Below are 14,378 nucleotides of genomic sequence, written 5' to 3' on the forward strand. Positions count from 1 at the left end.
AAAACAAACCCCTCTGCTTAGACGTACCCCGCAGAGCTACCCACCCGGACCTTCTCTTCACATTTTGTTTCTACATGATGCGTGGCTAATTGAATTCGTACAAACGCCAACCACTGCGGAAGGTGTCAGTCCCCGTGGTTTTTTAATCTTTAAGGAAAAAAAAAAGTACGAAAAATGATCCCCTTCTCAAAACAAAGGGCTGTGGGGTTTGTTTTTCTTGAGGAACACAAAGCTTCTCCTGATGGCTATTGGATCTTCAACGTGTATGAGGCAGATGCTTTCCTACCGCGTCATCGCACCCCCAGTGTGATGACCCCCCCCATCCTTCTACTACCTGAGTGACATCAGTGTAAGTTCAGGCACCATTAGTGATTTCTGACCACACATAGACACAGCACTGACAAAAATAAAAACTAAAAAAAGGGGTAAACAACCTTTCAGCTGACCGGGGCGTGTAAAAAAAGACACTGACAAAATGGAAAATAAATTCTTTATGATAAATTCATCTCTGATTTCTGGGCTCTCCCCCCAAGAGAAGCCCCAGGCCCACAGCGGCTGCCACTCCCGTGGGGAGGGGCTGGCGCTTCCCTCCGCCATTTTCAGGGGAAACACAAAAGAAAGTAAAGACGGCGGGCGGCGGGCCGGCCTCAGTGGCGGTGGCCGCGGGCCTCCCGCTCCCGGCGCCGCAGCTCCTCCCGGTAGCAGTAGGAGCAGTAGTGGTCAGTCTCGGGGCGGCCGTAGAAGGAGCAGTGCTCTTTCTGGCAGCGGTTCTGCGGCCCCGAGCCCCGGCCCCGGCCCTTGTCGCCGCCCGGCCGCGGCCGCGGCGCCTCCTCGTCGGCGTACTCCAGGCGCTCGCGGGCCTCGGCCGCCTCGAAGCCGTCGCTGTAGGTCTGCGACTTGGGCTCGGCGGCGGCGGGCAGGGCGCACGTCAGCGACTCCACCGTGTTGACCGTGCGGATGCCGGCCGGCCGCGCCGGGCTGTAGCTCTGCGAGGACAGCGAGCGGTTCTGCTGCGGGTAGGTGGCGCAGGTCTTGAGCGCGCCCACGGCCGGCCGGTAGGCATCGTCCGGGCAGCCGCGGCCCGGGGCCGGCGCGTCGCGCAGGTGGATCACGCTCTGCCGCTGCACGGGCGGCGTATGGCTGTAGTGGGCAGAGACGGGGCCCGGCCCGGGCCTGGGGCCGGGCGGGGAGGGGACGGCGCCCGCGGGGCCGGGGCCGGGGCCGGGGCCGCCCGCGCCCGGCCGGTCTCTGAACTTCAACACCAGCTGAGTCGTATGGCTTTGGGGCGAGCCCGGGGCCGCCGCGTCCGGGGCCGGCTCCGGCCTCTCCTTGCCGAAGGCCTCGGGCTCCGGCTTGCGCGCGGCGGCGGCCGGCGCGGCCTTCTTGTCGGCCTCCCGGCGCTTCTGCTCCTGCTCGGCGCTGAAGCGCTCCTGCGCGCTGCTCAGGTAGTAGCCGATCATCTCCTCGTGGAACTGGTGGCGGTGGCTGGTGAGCAGCAGCCCGGCGAAGATGAACTTGCGCTCGCCCTGCATGGCGGCCCGCAGGATGTTGAGGCTCAGCTTCACGTCGGTGCTGTACTTCCAGGGGTCCGCCAGCGCCCGGGGGGGCTTCTCGGCCGGGGAGGCGCCGGCCCGCTCGGTGGGGGACGGCGTGCTCTTCTCGGAGGGCGAGGTGCCGGCCGACTGCGCCTCCTCCTTGCTGCCCTTGCGGGCCTTGGCCTTCTTCTCCTTGGGCCGCTCGGCGCCGCCGCCGCCCTCGCCCTTGCCGTTGCCCGCGCTGGCGCGGCCCATCTTGCCGTGCACCAGCCCCCCGAGGCCCCCCATGTTCTTCTTGAGCTTGATGCCCAGGCTCTTGCTGAGGCTCCCCAGCTTGTTGGCCACGGAGTCGGCCCGGGTCCGGTCCTTGTCCTTCCTCGGCCGCTCCTTGTCCTTGTCCTTGCCGTTCTTGCCGTTATTGCTGTTGGAGTTGCTGCAGACGGAGTCCCGGTCCGAGTCCAGCGAGTCGGCCAGGGACTGCACGTCCTCCCCCGCCGACGCCGTGGGGGACTCGGGCTGGGCCAGCGGAGCCTGAAGGGGAACAAGGAGGAGCCGTGAGACCCGGGAGGACCCTGGGGGGGGGCTAGCCTCAGAAACAACCACACCCCCCGTCTCCCTGGGACTCTGCCCCCAGGCCCGGCGGACTGCTTCGGCCGTCCCTCCTGGGGGGCAGGAGCTTGGCAGCAACAAAGGCACCGCCAGAGCCGTCTATACTAATGCCCCCGGAGACCTGTGCCAGCACCTCTGAACACGAGCCCGGGCGACTCTTCTTCCTTGGTGAAGTCAACAAGGAGGGCGCCCGGAAACACAGCAGACTTGGGCTTTCTGTGGGGGCATGGGGCGGGCCAAGGGAGTGGCGTCTGTGGGGGTGACCCTCAGATAGCCGAGACTCTGGAGGGTAATCACTGCATCACGTTAGAGAGCCATGGGGTAAGTGGCTTGCCCAAGGCCACACAGTTAGGTAATGAAGTATCATCTGAGGCTAAATTTGAACTCAGGTCCTCCTGACTCCAGGGCTGGTGCTCTAGCTACCACACCACCTAGCCACCCCCATATTATGCCTACAAACATAACTCAAACTGCTTTTTGTCCCCCCCCCCCCCAAAAAAAAAACCCGGACAAGAAAAACTCATGATTTTAAATACAGGTGCAGGATTGTAGAATGAATTTGAACTGGAAGATCTCCCCTCCACCTCATTTTACAGAGGAAGAAACTGGAGACTAGAGATTTGTACAAGTCCTAGAGGAAAGAATGAGCAGACTCAAAATTTGAACTCACATTTTCCAACTTCAATTATCTAGTATTTATTCTCTTTGATCCACCTTATTCATCAATCCATCCACCCATCCATCCATTCATCCATCCAGCTCATCTATCTATCCATCCAGCTCATCTATCCATCCATCCATCCATCCACCCATCCATCCAGTTCATCCATGCATCCAGTTCATCCATCCATCCAGCTTATCTATCCATCCATCCATCCATCCAGCTCATCTATCCATCCATCCAGTTCATCCATCCATGCAACTCATCTATCCACCCAGTGCATCTATCCTTCCATCCATCCATCCAGCTCATCTATCCATCCATCCAATTCATCCATCCATGCAGCTCATCTATCCATCCATCCATCCATCTATTCATCCAGTTCATCTATCCATCCAGCTCATCTATCCACCCAGCACATGTATCCTTCCATCCATCCATCCAGCTCATCTATCCATCCATCCAGCTCATTCATCCATCCATGCATCCATCCATGCATCCATCCATCTATCCATCCATCCATCCATCCATCCATTCATCATATCCATCCATCCAGTTCATCCATCCATGCAACTCATCTATCGATCCATCCATCCATCCATCCATCCAGTTCATCTATTCATCCAGTTCATCTATCCATCCATCCATCCATTCAGCTCATCCATCCATCCATCCATCCATCCATCCATCCATCCATCCAGCTCATCTATCCATCCAGCCATCCATGCAGTTTATCTATCCATCCATCCATCCATCCATCCATCCAGTTCATCTGTCTATCCATTCATCCATCCATCCATCCAATTCATCCATCCATTCAGCTCATCTATCCATCCATCCATCCAGCTCATCTATCCATCCATCCAGCTCATCCATCCATCCATCCAGTTCATCCATCCATCCATCCAACTCATCTATCCATCCATCCATCCATCCATCCATCCATCCATCCATCCATCCTCATCCATCCATCCATCCATCCATCCATCCATCCATCCATCCAGCTCATCTATCCATCCATCCATCCATCCAGTTCATCTATCCATCCATCCATCCAGCTCATCCATCCATCTGTCCATCCATCCAGCTCATCCATACATACATACATCCATCCAGCTCATCCATCCATCCATCCAATTCATCCATCCATCCAGCTCATCCATCCATCCATCCATCCATCCATCCATCCATCTATTCATCCAGTTCATCTATCCATCCAGCTCATCTATCCACCCAGCACATCTATCCTTCCATCCATCCATCCAGCTTATCTATCCATCCATCCAGCTCATCCATCCATCCATCCATCCATCCATCCATCCATCCATCCATCCATCCATCCAGCTCATCCATCCATCCATCCATCCAGCTCATCCATCCATCCATCCATCCATCCAGCTCATCCATCCATCCATCCAGCTCATCTATCCATCCATCCATCCATGCAGTTCATCTATTCATCCATCCATCCATCCAGTTAATACATCCATCCAGCTCATCTATCCATCCATCCATCCAATTCATCCATCCATTCAGCTCATCTATCCATCCATCCATCCAGCTCATCTATCCATCCATCCAGCTCATCTATCCATCCATCCATCCATCCATCCATCCAGCTCATCTATCCATCCAGCCATCCATCCAGTTCATCTATCCATCCATCCATCCAGTTCATCCATCCATCTCATCCATCCATCCATCCATCCATCATCCATCCATCCAGCTCATCTATCCATCCATCCAATTCATCCATCCATCCATCCATCCATCCATCCAGCTCATCCATCCATCCTTCTATCCAGCTCATCCATTCATCCATCCATCCATCCATCCAGCTCATCCATGCATCCAGCTCATCCATCCATCCGTCCATCCATCCATCCATCCAGTTCATCTACCCATCCAACTCATCTATCCACCCAGCACATCTATCCATCCAATCCATCCATCCATCCATCCATCCATCCATCCATCCATCCATCCATTGACATCCATTAATCCATCCATCCATCCATCGACATCCATCCATCCATCCAGCTCATCTATGTATCCATCCATCCATCTAGTTCATCCATCCATCCAGCTCATCTATCCATCCATCCATCCATCGATCTATCCAACCAGTTCATCTATCCATCCAGCTCATCTATCCATCCATCCATCCATCCTCCATCCATCCAGCTCATCTGTCCATCCATCCATCCAGTTCATCTATCCATCCATCCATCCTTCCTCCATCCATCCAGCTCATCCATCCATCCATGCATATATCCATCCTCCATCCATACAGCTCATCTATCCATCCAGCTCATCTATCCATCCAGCCATCCATCCATCCAGCCATCCATCCAGTTCATCTATCCATCCATCCATCCAGCTCATCCATCCATCCATCCACTTTTCCATCCATGCAACAAAGTTTCTTAAGCACTTCCAGAAGACAAGTCAGAGTAGGTACTAACAAATTTAGAGATATATTCTCTCTGCTCAAAGTACTTATTACAAGTGGGGAGAGAAGGCATACACCTTTTTTTTTAGTTTTTGTTTTTGCAAGGCAATGAGGTTAAATGACTTGCCCAAGGCCACAAAACTAGCTAATTATTAAGTGTCTATGACCAGATTTGAACTCAAGTCATCCTGACTCCAGGGCCAGTACTATATCCACTATGCAAGGCATACACTTATAGAGAAGATAACTAGTATAGGAAAAGTGTCAGTAGTAGTGGTGGTGGTAAAAGGAGTAGAAGAATTTAGAGGAAGGAGTCATTTGTTAGGAGTGATCCAAAAAGATCTGGGGAAGTAGAAAGGGTTTAATAACTAGAGATTGAGGAAGAACTTCAAGCTTGAAGGGCACTATGAAGTAACCAAAAAAATATAAGCTATATTCATAGGACTGATTTTAAGGGCAGGAAGATGTAGTTTAAAGGTAAAAACCTTAGCTAAAACCCTAGCACAAAAAAAAAAATCTTGCCTCTTACCTCGAATTGTACCAGAAAGTTTACCATTAAATAATCACTCATTTGGTTCAATCACTGACTATTTGATCTTTTGGTGTCTCTTATTACAATTATTGCTGGAAATCTGGCACCTTAAATTAGCATCTATTTAGAAATTATTAATTATTAATTTTCCTTAAATTTTAAATTAATTTAATAATAAAAATTCAATAATAGCAATAGTTAACATTTTTATAGTGCTTTAAAGCCAACAAAGAGCTTTACATAAGTTATCTCAATTGTGTGAGGTAGCCACCATTATTATCTCCATTTTACAGATGAGGAAACACATTACAGGGGGTTTAAATGACTTGCTCAGGGGTCATTCAACTTGGAAATATAAGTCTGACGCTATGTCTACTGTATAGCTTAATAAAAGATTCTGAGGGTCAGGGTCACAGGACATATTCCACAACAAAGAAAGGCTCAAGGAAAGGAGATGCTAAGTTTTAAGTAGAGCAAATAGATCTTGAAGTTGGAAGTAGGAAGAAGCCAAAAATTAGCTTCAGTGTGATAGTCTTAAGGAGTAAAGGATGGGTCACTCTGCATTAACTACTCATTAAAAGAACTCATGACACCTGGTGGCTTCCTCTAGGACCTTTTCAGGCTGAGATTGCAATGTGGTAGGAGGTAGGCCCATTTCCTCCCTCTTAAGGATTCCTAAACCCAAAGATACAGAGCTGGATAGGTAATTTAAAAGTCCTATAGTTCAATCTCTTCATTTTATAGATGAGATAATTGAAGCTTTGTTTTATATTTTTTGTTTGTTTTTATTTTTCAGTTAAATGACTAACCCAAGATTACATAGATGTCCAATGGTAGAGCCAGGGTATCAGGGTATCAACCTTGATACTATGACTTCAAACCATGTAATCTTTCCACTGGACTATGCTTAAACAGCTAGGTTGGGCAATATGGGATGTGGAGTCTAACCCACAGTTTTAGACTAACCCTCCTCATCCTCACTTCACAACATTTCTACCACCTCCAAGATGCCAAGACATGAGCATTAAAACAGGGAAGCTAGGTGGCGTGGTAGATAGAGAATAGCAGCCTTGGAGTCAGGAGCACCTGAGTTCAAATTCTGCCCTAGACACTTTATTACCTAGCTGTGTGACTGTGGGCAAGTCACTTAACCCCTTGCAAACACTTTAAAAAAATCTTACAGAAGGCACTTAGAGTAAACCAAGTCTGAGACTAGAGAGGAAAAACAAATTGAAATCTAAGGAATTGAAAGAAAAGATGAGAGCCTAAGTTGTCCTTTGAGGAACCTTGGAAATAATTTCATCTGATTTCCCTTATTTTAATTATGAGGCCCAGGAGGGAAGAGACTTGTCCAAGGTCACAGAGAACACCACAAGACTCCAGCTTCATTTTCCTTACTGTCTACTATGCCAAACTAAATTTGAAAAACACTGCCATCATTCTCCCTCAGACTCCACTAATCAAATTACAAAATGGCAACTAAGTCATCTCCTTAAAGTGAATGGCGCTAAGAATTGTCAAGGCAGGGCTAAAACAGAAGCCCCCAACTCAGCCTACAGACTGGGCCAACCAGAAAGGGATGGGTATAGGATGACTTCCCCCAAGACAGCCTAAGGCCATACTTTTATTCCCGACTCCTGATGACTATCTTTTTCACATCACTGACCTGGTTACATGTAGGAAGAAAGTGCCACCTACCGGGAGAAGGAAGAAATTCATAGATTTTGTCTTTCATTCCTACCCCCTCCACCCCCGCTTCCATTCCCCATTATTCACATAAACACACAAAGCTTATAATTAATTCTTCTACAAGGGAGCACAGCATGTTCTGATCTTGGCAGAGAGGTATTTCTACGTTGTAACTTGTCTAAAGCCTGTTTTCTGAGCAAGCATGTTTTTCCTCTCTCCATATTTAAAAAAATAAAAAGAAATCCAGCCCTCCTCCCCCTTAGTCAATACACACACACACACACACACACACACACACAAACAGAAACTCAAAAACTCACAAAAGCAGGGGCTTTTTGACCTAATTCATACCCTAATCACAGGAAAAGAAGACAACAAGATGGATAGCATCTTTCTTATATGCTCTTTAAAAAAGAAAATCTTCCATTCATTAGAAAAAATGCAGCTCCTTTTTCCTCCTCCTCCTCCTAATCTCTGGTGAGAGTAAGAAATTATCTGAGAAGGGGGAAGGATAAGCAGTCCCCGTGGGAAGATGGGAATGTGGAGGAGAGCTGCTAATTTCTACTCTTAACAAGGGGGCCTCTGGAGGAGGGCACTTTGGGGGAGTTTCCTGAAGAAGGACAAGTCCAGACTAGGAGAGGATAATCATCAGGTGAAGAAGCTGAGGGAGCAGTGGAGTCCGGGCTACATCTGTTTTCTGCATTTCATTTTCCTATCATTTAGCAATTTGCCTCCAAACAAGAATACCAGGCCATGTTTGTTTCTGACCAGAGATGAGAGTCTTACCCGGGTTTCAGAAGGGATACGGATCCAGGTGACATTCATGTAGCTATGCAGAAGATTCAGCTTGGCTTCTAGAGACAGTATCAAACTGGGAAAGTTGGGAAAAATAAAACACAAAATGAGTCTAAAATGTCAGATGTTAAAATCAAGTCAAACATTTTCACTAGCTCTCTCTCTCTCTCTCTCTCTCTCTCTCTCTCTCTCTCTCTCTCTCTCTCCATTTCTCACCCAAGACCTTCTGCAACTGTTGGGAGAAAATGGTCTGACATCCTCCTCCATGCTTCCCAAGAATACAGTCACTCACTGGCCCCCTCTTAGATTCAATAGGAATGGACATTTAGCCCCTACCCACTCTAAAATTGGGTTCCACACCTCACTTCACTCTTCCCCTTTAGCATTAGAAAAAGGAGATTTGCACAGGTTGAAGGAAAATGGTCAGTGTCTTACTTGGCTAATCTGGCGTTATCATTGTCATCTTTTCCCCATTCCCAGTCCTTCCCAGGATCAACTGCAAAGTGCAAAGGTAGTAATTTGTGTTCAGAGTCGGTGAGAGGGATGACCGCTAGAGGAGAGAAAAAGAGAAAAAAGGGGGTATTCTATTTTGCTCATATGGAAGGATGCTTCAGAGATTATTAGATAGAAAAATGTGGAACTGGGAAACCAGGTGTTTTTTTCTCTTAGACAAACTTGATATATGAAAAGGGGGTTTGGCCATCTAGTAGAGAGACCTTGAACTTCCCACCAGGAAGGTGTGTGGGAGAAAGAAAGGAAGTAGAACTCCATTACAGGACATAGACCTGTCACATTCTTCTCTTCCTTTCCCCAGGTCCCCTGTAAATATTGGGAAAAGAAAAGCTGCTTCTTTCTAGGGGCAGACTTTTTTTGGTTTTGTTTTTTATTTGGCTGGGGAAGGGCCCTCACAGATTTCATTTTAAGCAGAGTTAAGACTCCAGACATCTTTTACAATTATTAAACTTCAAATGTAGCTAAATGGATGTTATATACATCAAGGCCTCAATCTTAGTTTTCCCTAGGGGAGTTTGCAACTTTAAAAGATGTGGCCCTGAAGCTAAAGCTTTTCTGGTGGTTAGTTCTCCACTGGGATAGAGAGTTCACAGCAGGTTATCCACAATCCCTTAAGAGTTATCATCAATGACAGAGCATGACCCCTTAGGACACCTATTTACCAATACTATATCTTCTACTTATAGCTTAAAGAGGAAAAAGAAGTTAAGTGTTGTATTAAAATTATTTCTTTATATTTTCTGTTTTTTTTTTTAATTCTCAGAGCACTGTAATTGGGGTGTAAATATCCAAATCATACGGATCAAATCAGAATTCTGTTCACTTTTGCTCTTCATTTCATAAGGAAAATCAGAGTAAAACTAAAAGGTGGAAGCTCTGGGGGCTTTAAAAAAAGGATGAAAGTGGATGCCAGTCCAAACCAATAAGTGCAGAAGCACTTTGCAATACAAAGGTTATATAAATATAGCCTATAAAATGATAGTTATTATTATCAGTGGTTATTTGCATAAGAAAGTTTCCTGTAGGGTTAGGCAAAGAAGTAGCCCCAGGAATGAACAGGATCTGCTTACTGGGAAGTCTCCAGGGCTGAAATGACTTTCCGCATCCTATGATACACTGAGCGATAGGCTAAAATATAGCCTATAATACCAAAATTACCTTTTATTATACCTATGGCCTTCTCAAACTCCTCTCTCTCTCTCTCTGTGTGTGTGTGTGTCTGTGTCTGTCTATTTTTGAGAGTCTGATATTTAAATCATAGTCCTTGACTCAGAAATGTTAGATTTGCTTACTGGTCCTTCCTCTTAACCTTTTAATTATGGATTTCTAGTAGATATCTACATATATCTACATATATATATATATATATATATATATACACACACACACATACACATATGGTTATATATGTATGTGCACATACAAGTGTATATGTGTATTTTACATATATTTACATAAAGGCTTGTAAATAAATCACATACATATCAGTTTGAAATCAGTACCTTAGATCTCCTTAGAACCATGTCTAATCCAACTCTGGCAATCATAAATTAACATTTAATACTGCTTAGTTCCAACATTTGACACCATTAATCATCTTGGAAGCTATGGCTAGAACCCAAAGGTGGAGTCTGAAAGACCTGAGTTTAAATCTCACCTCACTTACTCACTAGCTGTGTTACCCTAAGCAAGTCACTAAAGTTCTATTGGTTGGTTTCCTCATTAGGAAAATGGGAATGATAGTAGTACTTATCCTAAGATTTTCAGGAGAACAAAATGAGATAACATTTGTGTTACACTTTGCAAACATGAGTTACTATATAAATGCTAGTGGTGGTGTTGGTGATGATGATGATGATATAAGGATACTCTTCTTTCTGACTTTGTGACACTGCTCTTATCTGTCCACTCCCTTTCAACCTTATTTCTTAGTCTCATGACCAATAAACATGGATATCCCCCCCCTAAATATTGTCTTGGCCCCCCCTTGCCTTTTTCTTGATACTACCTCACTTAGTGATATATGATTCTCAAGTTATATATCTAGTCCTAAACTTTCTCCTGAGCTTCAGTCCCACATCACCAAGGGTCTCTTTAGCATTCTAACTGGATCTCCCAGAAACATCTCAAAATTACCATGTCTAAAACATTTCCCTGAACCCTCCCCCCCCCCCATTGACTTTTTACCTTGAAGGTAGCCCAGGCTCACATCCTTGGTTTCATACTTTACTTCCTCTAACTCATTCCACAAATAAAATTCATTGCCTAACCTTACCAATTCTACCTTCAGAACATCTGTCATAGAGGTCCCCTTTCTCTCCATTCATGGTCACCACTCTAAGGGCTTCATTATCTTTCATTTGGACTATTGAAATAGTTCTCTGACTATCTCCCTGCTTCTTGCTTGCTCCAGTGCATCCTCTCCTCTGCTGCCATGGTGATTCTTCTAAAGTATAGGTTTGCATATCCCTCCCCCTCCCCCAATTAATAGGTTCCAACATCAAACACAAACGTTTTTGTTTAGCCCTTAAAGTTCTTCTTATCCTGGCCTCTTTCTAACTTTCCACCCAAATCTCCATGTATTTTGTGATCAAGCAACCTTGGCTGGCCTATAACTCCTCAAATAGATTCCATCTTCCATGCACTGGTTGTCCCCTAAGGCTGGAATGCTTTTCTCCCTCCCCTTTACTGAGTAGTTTCCCTGACTTCCTTCAAGACTCAACTCATGTCTTACCTTCTTGCAGGAAGCCTTTCCAGGTTGCCTCTACTTGCTAGTGCCTTCTCTGCTTAGGACAGCAACTGGCACATGGCAAACACTTAAAAAATTCTTTTTTCCATTGGATTACAAGATCGAGAATGACCTTAGAGGCCATTAAATACAACCTCTTCATTTTATAAATGAGGAAACTTCAGACTCAAAGAGGTTAACTTGCTTGTTTAAGGACATACAGACAAGCAAATGTCTAAGATGGGATTTGATCCCAGGTCTTCCTAAATCTGAATTCAACATTCTATCCACTATAGCAGCAATTCTCAAAGGTGTCTGTTCTTAAGACCCTTTACATTCTTGAAAATTATTGAGGATCCAACAGTTTTTAATAAGGATCATATCTATCAATATTTGCTGTTTAAGAACTAAAATTTATAAAGCTGATAAAGTATTTAAGTATTTTTCTTATTTCATTAAAAAGAATAAATCTTTTACATGTTAACACATTTTATGAAATATCTAGCATATATTTATAACATATACATTAATAAATAATATAAAAACAGAATAGTAAATATATAATATATATGATATGTAATAAAGCCCTTAAAGTTCTTCTTATCCTGGCCTCTTTCTAACTTTCCAGCCAAATCTTATATATATAAGAATATATAATAAATAACATAGTTTTATAAAAATAACTTTTTAAAAAACAAAATAGTGAGATAAGTAGCATTATTTTTGCAAATCTCTAATATCAGGGTTAATAAAAGACAACTGATTCTTGTATAATAATAGTTGATATTTATATAGAGCTTACTATTTCCTCAAAATTGTGCTAACTACATTATAATTATATCATTTGATCTTCACAACCACCCTGAGATACAGATGCTCTTTTATAAACCTCATTTTTTTTTAGCAATTGAGGAAATGAGGTAGGCAGAGGTTAAAATGATAGGCAGCTAGGTGGCTTAGGGGATAGAAAGCTAGGCTGGAGTCAGTAAGACTTGAGTTCAAATCTGTCCTTATATACTTGCTAGATGTATGACCCTAGGCAAATAACTTAACTCTGATCATCTTAATCCACCAGAGAAGGAAATGACAAACTCCAGCATCTTTGTCAAGAAAACTCCATGGACAATATTGGGGTGCCATAGCCCACAGAGTCACTAAGCATCAGAAATGACTGCAGAGAACAACAATGTATCTGAGGCTGAAATTTGAACCCAAGTCTTAATGACTTCAAGTTCTGTCTTCTCTATCCACTGCTCCACCTCCCTACCCAAATCTACTTCTCCATTCAATTCTCTGTCCTATAGTATTGGAAAATATGAAGAAAATTCAGTTTCATACAGAGATGCAATTAGAAAAGGAAAGAACATTTTAATAGGCAAATTAACACCTGAATATCATGAAATTATTTTGACTTCATGGGCAACCTGAAAAAAGTCTCAGGGACTGCTGGAAGTCCATGAATTATACTTTGAAAACTGCTGATCTATTTACTATGCTGTCCAATAGTTAAGTGATAAAACCCTAAATTGGATTTCTTGTTTTGCAGTTTACTTGCTGTCTGACCATGGGAAAGTCCCTCAAAGTCTCCAAGCCCTAAATTTCTTTTAGATATAAATTGACGATAATGATGATGATGATGATGATGATGATTCTATGATCAATTTTCCCAGCTGTAAAATGGGAATAACAGTACTTGCTATCTATCTTTTACATAGAAATCTATATCCATATATCCATATTTACATACACACACACACACACACACATATATATATATAAATTGTCAAGAGGTTCAAAGGAGAGAATGTAAGTAATATGCTTTGTACATATGTAAATACCAGCTATACTCTTCAATATAAGTATTTCCATGTCTCTGTACCCAACATCTATCACTGTTCCTAGAACCAATAAGGTACATAATATTTATTGAATGAATTAGATGCATGAAAGGATGAGAAGAGAGAAAAAACTTCCCAGTGCTATCATTATTCTTTGCCACTATTTCATTTTCTACCAAGAAGGACTAGGAAAAAATATAGAATTCTGCTCTCAAACATTGCTATTCCCTTTCTCCTTTCCCTTAGGAGAAACAGAAATACTGGCAAAAGAACAACCAACTGTTTCCATTTAATTCTGAAAAATAAGAAACTTGCTGATCTCATCAGTTGACCTTTCAGTGATAGCATGCTGTAGGGGCAATGATGACTCTGACTTAGCAGCTGTTTTATTAGACAGCACTGACAAGTTTGCCAAGATAGGCAGGGTGATTGGGAAGACCCTGGGTCGAACAGACAATCTGTGACTGTAGTTACAATTGCTGATGGGAGAGACTTTTTCATCTTTTACCATGTTGTTTATTGTTCATACTGGAAAGAGTCATCAGTTTCACTAATGAACCAAGCAGAACCATGGAGAATCCCTCCAAAGTCTATTAAACCAGTAGGCAAATAAAAAAGAATGAGAACTCCCCTCAACTATAGCTGTGCAACCACAGATGGTAAAATGTGTACTGATAAGGTGATAAGAAGAGGATTTTTCTTCCTAAAACATGGGACTAGAGACTAGAGTTCCAGTTCATAGAATCCTATTATTTTTTATTCTCTCCTTTTGTAAAGATAATACAATCATGGTTCTCCTTTCTCATCTCTGAATTCCATTCCTTGTTTACTAGTTACTATTGAGAGGTAGGGGGCCTGAAGTCAGGAAGACTCATATTCCTGAGTTTAAATCTGGCATCAGACTCTTACTAGCTGTGTGTCCCTGGGTAAGTCATTTAACCCTGTCTGCCTCAGTTTCCACATCTGTAAAATGAGCTGGAGAAGGAAATTGCAAGCCACTCCAATATCTTTGCCCAAAATAGGTTC

The 14,378-nt window shown here is 44.1% G+C and overlaps 1 protein-coding gene across 1 annotated transcript in view; it reads right to left on the reverse strand.

Annotated features, from left to right (window-relative positions):
- Positions 1 to 476: 476 nt before the first annotated feature.
- The window catches only part of OTUD7A (OTU deubiquitinase 7A), a 414,523-nt gene continuing 400,621 nt past the window's right edge, over positions 477 to 14,378 (reverse strand). The window contains exons 13-15 of the mRNA XM_074236215.1: positions 8,709 to 8,823; positions 8,265 to 8,349; positions 477 to 2,066 (exon numbers count right to left, since the gene is read on the reverse strand). Of these exons, the coding sequence (XP_074092316.1) occupies positions 648 to 2,066; positions 8,265 to 8,349; positions 8,709 to 8,823 (1,619 nt within the window). The 3' untranslated portion in view covers positions 477 to 647. The remainder of the gene's footprint in view (positions 2,067 to 8,264; positions 8,350 to 8,708; positions 8,824 to 14,378) is intronic.

The sequence above is a fragment of the Macrotis lagotis genome, chromosome 4 (assembly GCF_037893015.1).
Source record: "Macrotis lagotis isolate mMagLag1 chromosome 4, bilby.v1.9.chrom.fasta, whole genome shotgun sequence".
In the NCBI taxonomy this organism is placed as follows: Eukaryota; Metazoa; Chordata; class Mammalia; order Peramelemorphia; family Peramelidae; genus Macrotis; species Macrotis lagotis.